At 36.7% G+C, this 16757-nt stretch overlaps 1 protein-coding gene across 1 annotated transcript in view; it reads left to right on the top strand.

Annotated features, from left to right (window-relative positions):
* Positions 1-16706, top strand: part of LOC141560987 (uncharacterized) — a 423935-nt gene extending 407229 nt beyond the window's left edge. The window contains exons 13-14 of the mRNA XM_074299860.1: positions 11961-12071; positions 16421-16706. Of these exons, the coding sequence (XP_074155961.1) occupies positions 11961-12071; positions 16421-16488 (179 nt within the window). The 3' untranslated portion in view covers positions 16489-16706. The remainder of the gene's footprint in view (positions 1-11960; positions 12072-16420) is intronic.
* Positions 16707-16757: the final 51 nt, after the last annotated feature.

Raw genomic sequence — 16757 nt, 5'->3', positions numbered from 1 at the left:
CCCAGGGTCACACAGCTAGGAACTGTTAAGTGTCTGAGATCAGATTCGAGCTCAGGACCTCCTGATTTTAAGTCTGGTATTCTATCCACTGGACCACCTAGCTGCCCCATTTTACTTTCAATTTTATTAATCTCTCCTTTTATTTTTAGAATTTCATGATTCGTGTTTGTCTGGGTTTTTTTAATTTGTTGCTTTTCTAGCATTTTTAGTTGTAAGCCCAATTCATTGGCCCTCTCTTTCTCTATTTTATGCAAATAGGCCTCTACCGATATAAAATTTCCCCTTATTACTGCTTTGACTTTATGATGTCTCATTATTGTCATTTTATTGGGTGAAGTTATTAATTATGTCTATGATTTGCTGTTTCACCCAATCATTCTTTAGTATGAGATTATTTAGTTTCCAATAATTTTTTCGTCTATTTTCCCCTGGCTTTTTATTGAATGTAATTTTCATTGCATTGTGGTCTGAAAAAGATGCATTTGCTATTTCTGCCTTACTGCATTTAATTTTGAGGTTTTTATGTCCTCATATATGGTCAATTTTTGTATAGGTTCCATGAACTGCTGAGAAGAAAGTGTATTCCTTTCTGTCTCCATTTAGCTTTTGCCAAAGATCTATCATATCAAACTTTTCTAGTATTCTATTTACCTCTTTGACTTCTTTCTGATTTATTTTGTGGTTTGATTTATCCAATTCTGAGAGTGCAAGGTTGAAATATCCCACTATTATAGTTTTGCTGTCTATTTCTTCTTGCAGCTCACTTAATTTCTCTTTTAGATGATGCACCAGTTGGTGCATATATGTTTAATAGTGATACTGCTTCATTATCTATGCTACCCTTTAGCAAGATATAATGCCCTTCTTTATCTCTTTTAATTAGATCAATTTTTGTTTTTGCTTGAGCTGAGATGGCTACCCCTACTTTTTGGGCTTCACCTGAAGCATAGTAGATTCTGCTCCAACCTTTTACCTTTATTCTGTCTGTATCACACTGTTTCAGGTATTTTTCCTGTAAACAACATATTGTAGTTTTCTGACTTTTAATCCAATCTGCTAACTTCTTCCTCTTTATGGGGGACTTTTCCCCATTCACATTTATGCTTAAAATGACTAATTCTATATTGCTTGCCATCCAGTTAACTCCTGCTTTGCTTTTCTCGTTTCCTTACTCCTTACTCCCCTCCCCAGTATTAAACTTGTGAGCACACTTGCTTTTCACAGCCCTCCCTTTATAGTATCCCACCCCCACCTTAAAGTTCCTTCTCCTATTTTACCCCTTTTCCTCACAATTTCTGTATTCCCTTCCCCTTACCTTACTCCTTCCCTTTTCATGTTTTCCCTCCCACTTTTCAATGAAGTGGAAGGAATTTCATCATAAATCGAATATGTCTATTGATACATACTATGTTTATCTCCTTCCTTTCTTTCTCTCAGATATAATAGGTTACCTTTGTATCTTCATGAGATGTAGTACCTCTACTTTACCCTTTTTGATGATATAATTTCCTTTCCACCTCTAGTTCCTAAAACAAATTTTACATGTGATCTTTATATATCTTTATGGCAGAAATATAATTCTCAAGATTTCTTTTTACCTTTTTAGAAATCTTTTAAGTTCTGTATTTGGAGATCAAGTGTTTTGTTTAGATCCAGTTTTTTTCATTAACAATAGATGGAATTCATTTATTTCATTGAATGTCCATCTTATTCCTTGGGAAAAGATGCTCATTTTTGCTGGATAAGTTATTCTTGGCTGTATACCAAGTTCTTTAGCCTTTCAGAATATCATATTCCAGGCACTTCTATCCTTTAATGTGGAAGCTACTAGATCCTGGGTAATCCTTATTGTGACTGTTCCATTTTTGAACTGATTTTTTTTCTAGCAGCGTGCAGTATTTTTTTCCTTCGTCTGATGGATCTTGAGCTTGGCCGCTATATTTCTTGGCGTTTGGATTTTCGAGTCCCTTTCAGTAGGTGATTGATGAATTCTTTCAATGCCTATTTTACCCTCTGTTTATAAAACATCTGGGCAGTTCTCTTTGATAATTTTCTGGAAAATAGTGTCCAGGCTCTTTTTTTCCATCATATTTTTCAGGGAGTCCAGTTATTCTCAGATTGTCTCTCCTGGATCTATTTTCCAGGTCTGTTGTCTTCCCAATAAGGTACTCGACATTCTTTTCCATTGTTTCATTTTTCTGGTTTTGCTTGATTGCTTCTTGGTTTCTCTTTGAGTCATTCAATTCTACTTGTTCGATTCTGATTTTCAGTGATGTATTTTCTTCACTCACTTTTTTATATCTTTTTGCAATTGTCCAATTGAGTTTTTAAATGAGTTTTTTTTTCTCCTATGGAATTTTTTTCCATTTCATCAATTTTATTTTTTAGAGAGTTATTTTCTTTTTCCAACTCACTAATCCTGTTTTCCTTGCAATTGTTTACCTTTTACAATTCACTAATTTTGTTTCTCACTGATTTGATTTCTTTATCCACTCTGTCTTTAAATGCGTGGGATGACTTCTCCAGACTCTCTTGCCAAGCTTCCCTTTCCTTTTCCAATTTCTCTTCTAGCTCTCTTGTGAGAGCCTTTTTGATTTCCTTTAAGAGTTTTGTGTATTGAGGAGCAGGTCATATCCCCCTTTGGGGATTCCTCTGCAGACAGTCTGTTTTTAGTGTCCTCAGGCTTTGAGGTCTGCTCTCTATCCATATAGAAGCTATCAATGGTTAGAGCCCTTTTAAATTTTTTGTTCATTTTGTCAGAGCAGAATCAAAGAAAACAAAGTGATAAGAAAAACAATTGGTCTCCTTTTGAGGGTGGGGGGATGGGGCTGGATGGTGTGTCCGGGCTTCACCTACAGGCTGCAGGAGACCAGCAGTGAGGCACTAACAGGACAGCAATGGCTGTGCTGCTTCTGTGCTCTGAGACTCTGAGGCTCTAAGAATGTGCTGAGTCACTCTGGGTGGGGGTGGGGGTAGCCAGGTTCTGACAGACGCTACCTTTTTTGGGGTTTTATTCTTCACTGTGTTTACAACTTCTCTTCTGATCCTGGCTTGCTGCCAAGACAGAATATCCACACTGGGCTAAAGGTCATTCCACCAAAACAGCAGAGATCGCACCCCTCCCTTCTCTGGTCTGAGCAGTGTGAGCTGCCTGCTTCTCTCTTGCTACTTGCCCTCACCCTGCTCCCAGTCTGTTCGGCCCCTCCCCCAAGCAAAAACAGACCTTTTCTGGCAAATTTCAGGGATGTCATCTGTTGGTAATTATATTTTGGCTATTTTTTCTGGCTGAGCATTAATTCTGAGGCTTGTCATGGAATAAATTCTGAGAGAACACGTGGAGCTCGAGCAGCTGTGTGCCTTCTCACCCCAATCTTGGCTGGAAGTCTCAACACCTCGGACTTTGGATAGCCAGAGCTGAATTGACTCAGAAGTATGATATGCCCATCAAAAGAGTTAAGAATTTTTTAGGATAGATTATAAAATCATAAAGTTCCTAACAAAGGCAACCTAGTCCATGCTGGTTAGACTACATTTGAAGCAGTGAGTTATGATTCAAGTACAATTTTGGTTTTAAAAGCCTGATTCTTCCCATCTTACTAGGACTGGAAGGACTGGAACTATTTATTCACAGATTGGATCCTCTTCTTGGTGATCATGGCAGCTAAGATTGGCTCTTTTTCTAGGCTGCACCAGCATATACTTTCTTAGGCAAGTTGGAGACGCTTTACTCCCAAGGACCCAAAACATCCGTGCCATAGAGTGTGAACAAATGCTGGGCCCACCCCAAAAGAGCTCAGCACTGCCAAACTATCAAAAGTTCTAAAGGCCTCCTTTGGCCCTTATCTGGATCCATCCTCTTCTTCAGCTAGGCCTATAGACATCAATTTCCTTGCTCATGCTATGACTTAAAAGTGGAAAAGCTTTTCATGGATATCAGAGCACTTCCATTGCCTAATGAAATCAAAGACTAGGATAGAGGAGGAGTATTAATACTGAGGCTTCAAGAAAATTGCCCATGGGATGGTAGCCAGGAGAGCGAGAAGTACTGACATCTGCTCACACAAAAGTATGTTGAATGAATTGTGCTCCTTTAGCTTAAACAGAACGACTGCAAAAGGAATCGTGAGATCTATGTAATCCAAAGTTTGAAAGACTTGGTATGTACAGGAGAGATTTGACTTGAGTTTAAGCTGAGAAGACATTAAAATCAGTGATTTGGAGCTGCCTGTCAAAGTGATAGATTCAAGGTAGCTGTCTTCTATTGTGACAATTTAATATTCTTCTAAGGCCTTAATATGTGACATAGTAGGTTAATATGTCCAAAATCCACTCCATCACCTGGTCCCCAACTCTTTGGCAATGAAGCTTTCCAAACTTATCAAAGTAATTTTCCAAGACCAAAAGCCCGTTTACATCCTGTCTGGAAAACTTTTCTAGGTTGAATGGTACTTCATACATCATGAATTTTCCTTTTTTTTTTTTTTTTTTTTTTTTGATATGAAGCCATTTCCACATTTTATTGGCATAAAAATGAGGAAAGAAGATGATTACCAATCTCTCAGCTTTAAACATAATTATCACTCATCTTCATACAATATAACACTCTTATTCATAACGTGTCATTTAACATATAACAAATTCTTGACATAATATTTCTGTTGCCCCTAGATTGTAGGAAAGAAATTTAAAAATTCTGGCTCTTAAAACCGAAGAGAATAGGCCCATATAGTCCTGTTATGGGGACACACAACTTACCTGGGCCAATCACACTCAGAATCTGGTAAGTGATTGGGCGAAGAAAAATATTTTTTCCCATAAATATTTTTCAACACAATCGAAATACTAATAATCAACAAAAATCCAGGTCTGAGTTTATTCCAAAAAATGTCATACATGTTAAGTCTACTATGAAGTTGTATTTCTCTTAAAGAAAATAGGACGAAAACTTTTTGTGTTTTCTTGGTGACACAGGTCTTAGTGTCATTATTTCATGCCTCATCTGTCTTTCCCTCCTGTATGTCCACACATAATGGGTGAACAAATTAATTTTTACTTTTTAAAACCTCTTTGATGCTTTTCCTTTGATTTAGGAAAACAATCCTTCTTTAAGTACATTGTTATTTGATTACATGTCCTTAAAGTGTAGTTGTAAAAATAATCCAGCTAGCTCATGAATGGACCAGTAATTCTGGAGAAGAAAAAAGAATTTGTAAAACATATTTTAAGATATTATCTCATGGTAATATGAAAGTATAAGTTGTTTGTTTTGTTATAAAACTGCCACAAGAATCTTCTGTCATATAAATGTAGATCTTGAAAAAAATATTTAGATATGATTCTAGTCAAAGTGGATGTTCCACTTTTTCTTAATAACATCTCATTTTTTCAGATATATTAGAATAATTTTCAACATTTACATTTTTTAACACTTTGACTTTCAAACTTTTAATTCCTCCTCCTTTTGACCCCCCCCCACTCCCCAAGACAGCAGTAAATCCAATATAAGCAATCTATGGCCAATCACATGAAATATACTTCTGTATTATTTATGTTGTGAAAGAACAATCATAATCCATGGTTCCTTGTCTGCAAATGGATGGCATTTGCCATCTCAAGTCTTTTGGAATTGGCTTTGATTGCTGCCTTCCTGAGGAGGCCTAAGTCTTTCACAATGAATTTTCTCAGGCTATTGATGATGTTGTGTAGTATGGGTTCCTGGTTCTAGTCACTTGACTTAGCATCAGTTCTAGTTCAGACATTATAGCTGTGGTTTTGTTGTGAAAGTCCCTGCTCCTCCTTTCTTATAGAACATTGTACTTGATTACATTCAAATACAACAACTGTTTCAAGTTGTTGATAACAGCATCACCATAAAAAAGGAGTGATGTCCTTCTTTTTGTACTCCTGGGTCCCTTTCCCTTCATTCTGATCTCTTTGGGGATGAGATATTCTAATTTAGAAATGCTGGATCAAAGAGTATGCACAGTTTTGTAGTTTTTTAGGCTTAATTCTAAAGTGCTCTTCAGGATGGTTGGACTCATTCTGCCAACTGTGTGTTTGGTATGTCGCAATGATACTTTATGTTGCTCATAGAGTCATTAGTTTTCACAAGCCCAGTTCCAATTTTAAGGTGTTTTTTTTTTCCCTTGGGTTAACTTTTGCACTCCCCTTTCTGTTTGGTGAATTCTACTTTGAAATCAATCATTTCCTTCTCTGAATTTCTGGGCTTCCTTATTCAGGCTGTGGAGTCCTTTTTGGTACTTCTCTCACATTAAATGTTTATTTTCCCATGCTTCTATTTCTTTTCCTAGATTTTAAAAATCCTTTTTGTTTTCTTTCTGAAGACCAATTTATAGTACACATTGAAGCTAGACATGTAGACATTTTGACTTTGTTGTTATCTTTGGAGTTTGGAGTTTGTGTTTGGATTTTCCCTGTGATGATAATAGCTTTCTATGTTTATGGGTGTTTTTTGCTTCTTGAGCTTAAAAATTTGAGCTTTAGTTCTAGCGTGTAAGGGACACTGTCCCAATGTGTCTTGTACATAGGGCCAGTCATTGGCCTCTGCTGAAGCCAGCATGCCCGTTGCACTACGATGGTCCAGCTTGGTCACATCTGTTATACCCTGTATTCCCAAAGGGCAGTTTGTCTGCTAGTCTAGGGTGGGAGACACCACAGCTGTCCTGTTGAGTCAATACTGTGCTCCCATGTGCTGTGCCTAAGAGCCTCCCACTGGCTTGCCAAAACTCCACCTGCAATGCACTGGGTTCCTTCCTCTTTTACCAGAATGAGTGAGACATTTCCTGAAATCCTTCTTAATCATAGTGTCCTTTAAGATCTTTGTGTTTGTCCTGTTGTTCCTGAATCCTTTCAGAGGCCAGCTTTATCATGGTTTCAGGGAAAACCAAGGAGAGCTCAAATAACTTTCTGGATTCTTATGCACATCTTGATTCTTCTCTGCAACAAATCTCTTGAGAGCTGCAAGGAAGATCAAAATGTAATCTGCCAATGTTTAATAAATATACCAAAGTGTCATACAGCAGAGAGAACATTTATTGGAGCATATCTATGTAAATTTGAGACTCCCCCGGTGATTGCAGACATCTTTTTTCACTTGCCACCCTGAAATAGGGTATACTACTTAACACAGCTCATATTTGGCAGGGACAATTCTGTAAATTTCCCATACTATTTAGGGAAACGCATTTCTCATTGATTAGAATGCATTTGTACCAAATCCTTAGTTTGAGATCTCATTTCCTTCGGGTACATGTGAATTTATAGATTCTATGCCTACTGAACATGAACTCCCTCTGGTGAATCTTGTCAATTTAGAAACATTTGAGTGTCTCATCAGTGATAGATTATATTCATTTCTTTTGTCTCAGAGGGTTATTATTCATTCACAATAACACCTCAAAAAGGATCTAGCAGATCATGAGATGAAGTTATAATCTATAGTAAATTAAATACTATTTCCAGAAATGTAAGTCCTTATTCTCAAAAATGCTGATGTGAATCTAGTATGATAACACTTTTAGCAGGTATTCCTATGAAGTCAAATTCTTGAATTCAATATGTTTTTTGTTTGTTTGTTTTGTTTTGTTTCGTTTCGTTTTGTTTAAACACCTTGTGCTTTAGACAGACTGAGTTGGGTTTGACACAGAAGTATGATATGCCCATCAAAAGAGTTAAGAATTTTTTAGGATAGATGATAAAATTGTAAAGTTCCTAACAAAGGAAACATAGTCTACACTGGTTAGACTACATTTGGAGCAGTGAATTAAGATTCAAGTTCCATTTTTGTTTGAAAAGCCTGATTCTTCGCATCTCAGTAGGACTGGAAGGACTGGAACTATTTATTAACAGATTGGATCCTCTTCTTGGTCATCATGGCAGCTTAGATTGGCTATTTTTCTAGAACGCACCAACATATACCTCTTTAGGCCTGTTTGAGACCCCTGACTCCCAAGGACCCACAACATCAGTGCCATGGATAGTGAACAAATGCTGGGCACACCCCAATACAGGTTAGCACTCCCAAAAAACCAAAAATTCTACAGGCCTCTTTTGGCCTTTATCTGTTCCCATCCCCTCCTTCTGCTATGGATGTAGAGGTCCATTATCCTATGCTTATGCAATGACTTTCTTTTTTTGATATGAAGCCATTTCCAAATTTTAATGGCATAAAAATGAGGAAAGAGTCCTTCAGTTTAAACACAACAATTGTTCATCTTCTTACAATGTTACACTCATCATCAACAAGAAATTCGGTTCTACACACATATATTGTATCTAGAATATATTGTAATATATTTAATATGCATAAGACTGCCAGCCATCTGGGGGAGGGGGTTGGGGGAGGGAGGGAAAAAAAATCTGAACAGAAGTAAGTGCAAGGGATAATGTTGTAAAAAATTATCTATGCATATGTACTGTCAAAAAAAAAGTTATAATTATAAAATAAAATAAAAATTAAATAAAAAAAAAGAAACAGACCTTTGCTGGTCTGTTTCCTCTGTGTAGATTCTCTGGCACACAGAGTATGCACCTCCATGTGGAGACTGCACTGCCCCACAGAGTCCATTAAAAAAAATTAAAAAATAAAAATAAACTTAAAATCATCTGCTTTGATGTACATTTAGTTTCCATGGTTCCTTGTCTGCAAATGCATGACATTTGCCATCTCAAGTCTTTTGGAATCGGCTTTGATTGCTGCCTTCCTGAGGAGGCCTAAGTCTTTCACAATGAATTTTCTCAGGCTATTGATGATGTTGTGTAGTATGGGTTCCTGGTTCTAGTCACTTGACTTAGCATCAGTTCTAGTTCAGACATTATAGCTGTGGTTTTGTTGTGAAAGTCGCTGCTCCTCCTTTCTTATAGAACATTGTACTTGATTACATTCAAATACAACAACTGTTTCAAGTTGTTGATAACAGCATCACCATAAAAAAGGAGTGATGTCCTTCTTTTTGTACTCCTGGGTCCGTTTCCCTTCATTCTGATCTCTTTGGGGATGAGATATTCTAATTTAGAAATGCTGGATCAAAGAGTACACACAGTTTTGTAGTTTTTTAGGCATAATTGCAAAGTGCTCTTCAGGATGATTGGATCCTTTCTGCCAGCTGTGTGTTTGGTATGACTCAATGATGCTTTATGTTGCTCATAGAGTCATTAGTTTTCACAAGCCCAGTTCCAATTTTAAGGTGTTTTTTTTTCCCTTGGGTTAACTTTTGCACTCCCCTTTCCATTTGGTGAATTCAACTTTGAAAGCAATCATTTACTTCTGTGAACTTCTGGGCTTCTTTATTCAGGCTATGGAGTCCTTTTTTGTACTTCTTTTGCTTTACAAATTTCTTTTCCCATGCTTTCTGCTCTTTCTCTTCCTAGATTTATAAAATCCTTTTTTATTTTTTCTGAAAACCAATTGATAATCCACATTGAAGCTTGGCATGTAGACATTTTGAATTTGTTGTCTTTGGAGTTTATGTTTGTATTTTCTCTGTGATGATAGTATCTTTCTGTGTTCATGGATGTTTTTGCTGCTTCTTCAGTTTAAAAATTTGAGTCCTAGGGTGTAGGGGACACTGTCCCAATGTTTCTTGTACATAGGGCCAGTCATTGGCCTCTGCTGAAGCCAGCATGCCCGTTGCACTAGGATGGTCCAGCTTGGTTACATCTGTTATACCCTGTATTCCCAAAGGGCAGTTTGTCTGCTAGTCTAGGGTGGGAGACACCACAGCTGTCCTGTTGAGTCAATACTGTGCTCCCATGTGCTGTGCCTAAGAGCCTCCCACTGGCTTGCCAAAACTCCACCTGCAATGCACTGGGTTCCTTCCTCTTTTACCAGAATGAGTGAGACATTTCCTGAAATCCTTCTTAATCATAGTGTCCTTTAAGATCTTTGTGTTTGTCCTGTTGTTCCTGAATCCTTTCAGAGGCCAGCTTTATCATGGTTTCAGGGAAAACCAAGGAGAGCTCAAATAACTTTCTGGATTCTTATGCACATCTTGATTCTTCTCTGCAACAAATCTCTTGAGAGCTGCAAGGAAGATCAAAATGTAATCTGCCAATGTTTAATAAATATACCAAAGTGTCATACAGCAGAGAAAACATTTATTGGAGCATATCTATGTAAATTTGAGACTCCCCCAGTGATTGCAGACATCTTTTTTCACTTGCCACCCTGAAATAGGGTATACTACTTAACACAGCTCATATTTGGCAGGGACAATTCTGTAAATTTCCCATACTATTTAGGGAAACGCATTTCTCATTGATTAGAATGCATTTGTACCAAATCCTTAGTTTGAGATCTCATTTCCTTCGGGTACATGTGAATTTATAGATTCTATGCCTACTGAACATGAACTCCCTCTGGTGAATCTTGTCAATTTAGAAACATTTGAGTGTCTCATCAGTGATAGATTATATTCATTTCTTTTGTCTCAGAGGGTTATTATTCATTCACAATAACACCTCAAAAAGGATCTAGCAGATCATGAGATGAAGTTATAATCTATAGTAAATTAAATACTATTTCCAGAAATGTAAGTCCTTATTCTCAAAAATGCTGATGTGAATCTAGTATGATAACACTTTTAGCAGGTATTCCTATGAAGTCAAATTCTTGAATTCAATATGGTTTTTTTTTTGTTTTGTTTTGTTTTGTTTTATTTTGTTTAAACACCTTGTGCTTTAGATAGACTGAGTTGGGTTTGACACAGAAGTATGATATGCCTATCAAAAGAGTTAAGAATTTTTAGGATAGATGATAAAATTGTAAAGTTCCTAACAAAGGAAACATAGTCTACACTGGTTAGACTACATTTGGAGCAGTGAATTAAGATTCAAGTGCCATTTTTGTTTGAAAAGCCTGATTCTTCGCATCTTACTAGGACTGGAAGTACTGGAACTATTTATTCACAGATTGGATCCTCTTCTTGGTCATCATGGCAGCTTAGATTGGCTATTTTTCTAGAACGCACCAACATATACCTCTTTAGGCCTGTTTGAGACCCCTGACTCCCAAGGACCCACAACATCAGTGCCATGGAGAGTGAACAAATGCTGGGCACACCCCAATACAGCTCAGCCCTCCCAAAAAAACAAAAATTCTACAGGCCTCATTTGGCTCTTATTGGTCCCATCCCTTTTATCAGCTAGGCCTATAGAGGTGGACTTATCACTATGCTTATGCTGTGACTTAAAAGTGGGAATTCTTTTCATGGATATCAGACCACTTCCACTACTTAATGAAATCAAAGACTAGGGTAGAGGATAAGTATCCACACCAAGGCTTCAAGAAAATTGCCCCTGGGAAGGTAGCCAGGAAAATGAGAAATAGTGAAATCTGCTCTGGCAAAAATATGTTGAATAATTGTGCTTCTTTAGCTGAGACCAGAACAACTGCAAAAGGAATCGTGTGATCTATGTAATCTAGGGTTTGAAAGAGTTGGTGTAGACAGGAGAGATTTGACTTTTGTTTAAGCTGAGAAGTCATTAGGATCAATGATTTGCAGTTGCCTGTCAGAGTGATCTATTCAAGGTAGCTCTCTTCTGCTGTGATCATTTAAAATTCTTCTTTGCCTTTGTATGTGACTTAGTAGGTTAATATGTCCAAAATGCACTCCATCACCTGGTCCCCAACTCTTTGGCAATGAAGATTTCCAAACATATCAAAAGTAATTTTCCAAGACCAAAAACCCTGTTTACAACATGTCTGGAAAACTTTTCTGCCTTGAATGGGACTTCATACAGCATGGATTTTCTTTCTTTTTTTTTTTTATGTGAAGCCATTTCCACATTTTAATGGCATAAAAATGAGGAAAGCCGATGAGTACCAATCCCTCAGCTTAAACAACATGTATTGCTCATCTTTTTACAATGTTACAATCATCATCATAATATGTCACTTAAAGTATAACATTTTCTTGACATAATATTTCTGTTGCCTCTAGATTGTAGAAATGAAAGTAAAAGATTCTGGCTCTTAAAGCCAAAGAAGATAGGCCCACATAGTCCTGTTGCAGAGACACACAACTTGCCTGGGACATCCCATTCTGAATCTGGTAAGTGATTGGGGGAAGAAAAAAAATTTTTTTCCCAGAAATATTTTTGAACATGATCGAAATACTAACAAGTTCTAAAAATCTATTTTTGAGTTTATTACCAAAAATGTTAGAAATATTAAGTCTCACATACTCTTTGTATTACTCTTAATGAAAATGGGATGACAATTTTTTGTGTTTTTCATTGGTGAAACAGCTTATAGTATTAATGCATGAAGGTCATTATTTCATGCCTCATCTGCCAATTGCCTTTCTGTATTTTCACACATATTGGGTGAGCAAATTAATTTTTAATTTTGAAAACCTCTTTGATGCTTGTCCTTTGATTTAGGAAAAAAAATCCTTCTTTAAGTACATTGGAGTTCAATTACCTATGCTTAAAATATAGTTATAAAAATGATCAAGCATCGCTCTTGACCCTCATGAATCTCCAGCAATTCTGGAGAAGACAAAAGATTAAATCCTTGTCTTTAAAACATATTTTAAGATACTGTCTTATGGTAATATGAAAGTATAAGTGGTTTGTATGTTATAAAATTGCCACATGAATCTTCTGTCGTATAAATATAGCTCTTGAATACAAAATATTAAGATATGATTCTAGTCAAAGTGGATTTTCTTTTTCTCAATAATATTTCAATTTTCTTAGATATATTTAGGATAGTTTCCAACATTTACATTTTTTAAGATGTTGACTTTCAAACTTTTAAATCTTCCTCCTTTTGACCCCCACTTCCCAAGACTGATCCCCAATATAGGAGATCTATGTCCAGTCCCATGAAATATGCTGCTACATTATTTATGCTGTGAAAGAAGAATGAAAACAAAAGGGAAAAACCACTGAAATGAAATAAATGAAAAAATTAAAATCATCTGCTGTGATGTGATGTGAAACATTTAGTTTCCATGGTTCCTTGTCTGCAAATGGATGGCATTTGCCATCTCAAGTCTTTTGGAATTGGCTTTGATTGCTGCCTTCCTGAGGAGGCTTAAGTCTTTCACAATGAATTTTCTCAGGCTATTGATATTGTTGTGTAGCATGGGTTCCTGGTTCTAGTCACTTGACTTAGCATCAGTTCTAGTTCAGACATTATAGCTGTGGTTTTGTTGTGAAAATCCCTGCTCATCCTTTCTTATAGAACATTGTACTTGATTACATTCAAATACAACAACTGTTTCAAGTCCTTCGTTTTGTACCCCTGGGTCCCTTTTCCATTATTCTGATCTCTTTGGGGTTCAGATACTAATTTAGAAATGTTGGATCAAAGAGTTTGCACAGTTTTGTAATTTTTTAGGCATAATTCCAAAGTGCTCTTCAGGATGATTGGATCCTTTCTGCCAACTGTGTCTTTGGTATGTCTTAATGATGCTTTATGTTGCTCATAGTGTCTTTAGTTTTCACAAGCCCAGTTCCAATTTTAAGGTTTTTTTTTTACCCCTGGGGTTAACTTTTGCCCTTTCCGTTTGGTGAATTTGACTTTGGAATTGTTCACTTTCTTCTGTGAATTTCTGGGCTTCCTTATTCAGGCTGTGGAGTCCTTTTTTCTACTTCTTTCGCTTTACACATTTCTTTTCCCATGCTTTCTGCTATTTCTCTTCCTAGATTTTTAAAATCCTTCTTGTTTTCTTTCTGGAGACCAATTTATAGTCCACATTGAAGCTTGGCATGTAGACATTTTTGTCTGTTGTTGTCTTTGGAGTTTGTGTTTGGATTTTCCCTGTGTTCATGGATGCTTTTTGCTTCTTGTTCAGTTTAAAAATTTGAGCTCTAGTTCTAGGGTATAGGGAACATTGTTCCAAAGTTTCTTATACACAGGGCCAGTTCATTGGTTTCTGCTGCAGCCAGTATGCCCATTGCACTAGGATGGTCCACAATTTTATACCCTGTATTCCCGAGGGCAGTTCATCTGCTAATCTAGGGTGGGAGACACACAGCTGTCCTGCTGAGTCAATATTGTGTTCACATGTTCTGTGCCTAAGAGCCTTCCACTGGCTTGCCAAAACTCCACCTGCAATGCACTGGGTTCCTTCCTCTTTTACCAGAATGAGTCAAATATTTCCTGAAATGCTTCTTAATTATAGTGTCCCTTTATCTTTGTGTGTGTCCTGTTGTTCCTGAATCCTTTCAGAGGCCAGTTTTATCATGGTTTCTGGGATCAATGGATTCCAGGATTTCCTCAAATAACTTCCCGGATTCTTATGCACATCTTAATTCTTCTCTGCAACAAATCTCTTGAAAGCTTCAATGAAGATCAAAAATGTTATAAGCAAAGGTTTAATAAATATATCAAAGTCTCATACAGCAGAGAGAACTTTATTGGCGCATTTCTATGTAAATTTGAGACCCTCCCAGGGATTACAGACATCTTTTTTCACTTGCCACCCTGAAATAGGGTGTACTACTTAACACAGCTCATATTTTGCAGAGACAGTTATGTAAATTTCCCACTCTATTTAGGAAAACACATTTCTCATTGATTAGAATTCATTTGTACTAAATCCCTAGTTTGAGATTTCATTTCCTTCAGGTAATTGTGAATTTATATATTCTATGTGCACTGAACATGAGCTCTCTCTGGTGCATCTTATAAATATAGAAACATTTGAGTGTCATTATCAGTGATAGATTATATTAATTTCATTTGTCTCAGGAGGTTATTAAGGAGCATTCATTCACACCACCTCAAAAAGTATCTACCAGATCATGAGATAAGGTTATAATCTATAGTAAGTGAAATACTATTTCTAGGAATATAAGTCCTTATTCTCAAAATACTGATGTGAATCTAGTACAATAACACTTTTTAGCAGATATTCTTAGAAAGTCAAATTCTTGAATTTAAACAATAAACTCTGTCAAGTAGAAGATGACAATGTAAGATGATCCAGTGTTTGGGAGATTATTGATATACATTTTTTTTTAAACACTTCATGCTTTGGATAGACTGAGCTGAGTTTGACACAGAAGTATGATAGGCCATCAAAAGAATTAAGAATTTTTTAGGGTAGATGAAATAATAGTAAAGTTCCTAACAAAAGCAACAGAGTACAAGCTGGCTAGACTACATTTGGAGCAGTGAATTATGATTCAAGTACCATTTTTGTTTATTTTATTTATTTATTTTTTTTTTTGAGGCTGGGGTTAAGTAACTTGCCCAGGGTCACACAGCTGGGAAGTGTTAAGTGTCTGAGACCAGATTTGAACTCGGGTCCTCCTGAATTCAAGGCTGGCGCTCTATTCACTGCACCACCTAGCTGCCCCGCATTTTTGTTTTAAAAGCCTGATTCTTCCCATCTTACTAGGACTGGAAGTACTGGAACTATTTATTCACAGGTTGGATCCTCTTCTTGGTCATCATGGCAGCTTGGTTTGGCTATTTTTCTAGGATGCATCAGCATATACCTCCTTAGGCAAGTTGGAGACGCTTTACTCCCAAGGACCCACAACATCAGTGCCATAGAGTGTAAACAAATGCGGAGCACACTCCAATACATCTGAGCACTGCCAAACAAACAAAAATTCTACAGGCCTCATCTGGCCCTTGTCTGGACCTTCTTTAGCTAGGCCTATAGACGTGGACTTATCCTATGCTTATGCTGCGACTTAAAAGTGGGAATTCTTTTCAGGGATATCAGACCACTTTCATTACCTAATGAAATCAAAGACTAGGATAGAGGATAAGTATCCATACCAAGGCTTCAAGAAAATTGCCCCTGGGAATTGTAGCCAGGAAAATGAAAAGTACTCAGATATGCTCAGGCAAAAATATGTTGAATGAATTGTGCTCCTTTCTCTTAGACCAGAACAACTCCAAAAGGAATTGTGCAATCTGTGTAATCCAAGGTTTGAAAGAATTGGTGTATACAGGAGAGATTTCACTTTTGTTTAAGCTGAGAGTCATTAGGATCAATGATTTGCAGTTGCCTGTCAGTTATAGATTCAAGGTAGCTCTCTTCTACTGAGGTCATTTAAAATTCTTCTTTGCCTTTGTATATGACTTAGTAAGTTAATATGTCCAAAATCCACTCCATCACCTGGTCCCCAACTCTTTGGCAATGAAAGTTTCTAAACTATATCAAAGTAATTTTCCAAGACCAAAAAGCCTGTTTACAACCTGTCTGGAAAAGTTTTCTGCCTTGAATGGGACTTTATACAGCATGAATTTTCTTTTTTTGATATGAAGCCATTTCCACATTTTAATGGCAAAAAAATGAGGAAAGATGATGAGAACCAATCCCTCAGCTTAAACAACATGTATTGCTCATCTTCTTACAATGTTACTCTCATCATCATAATATGTTATTTAATGTATAACATGTTCTTGACATACTATTTCTGTTGCCTCTAGGCCCATGTAGTCCTGTTGCAGAGACACAAAACTTGCCTGGACCATCAAATTCTGAATCTGGTAAGTGATTGGGGGAAGAAAAAAATCCCTCTTTAAGTAATTTCTCTTCCTTTTGACACCCCACTTCCCAAGATAGCTGACCTTTATTTCCTGGAATGCAACCCTGTCTCCATTTTTTCATGATCAGAATAGTGTTATTGACTTTTATTAGGGTTGTTCTTTTTCTTTATCTCTACAAAAATGTAAACTGCTTGAGACTACTATTTTATGTTGCTTTTATGTACTGTTTTAGTTATTTATTTATTTTGTTTATTTTATTTTATTTTTCTTTATTTAT

This window comes from Sminthopsis crassicaudata, chromosome 3 (assembly GCF_048593235.1).
Source record: "Sminthopsis crassicaudata isolate SCR6 chromosome 3, ASM4859323v1, whole genome shotgun sequence".
Classification (NCBI taxonomy): domain Eukaryota; kingdom Metazoa; phylum Chordata; class Mammalia; order Dasyuromorphia; family Dasyuridae; genus Sminthopsis; species Sminthopsis crassicaudata.
The sequence above is the reverse complement of the archived record's forward strand: the minus strand, read 5'-3'. Positions and strand labels throughout refer to the sequence as shown.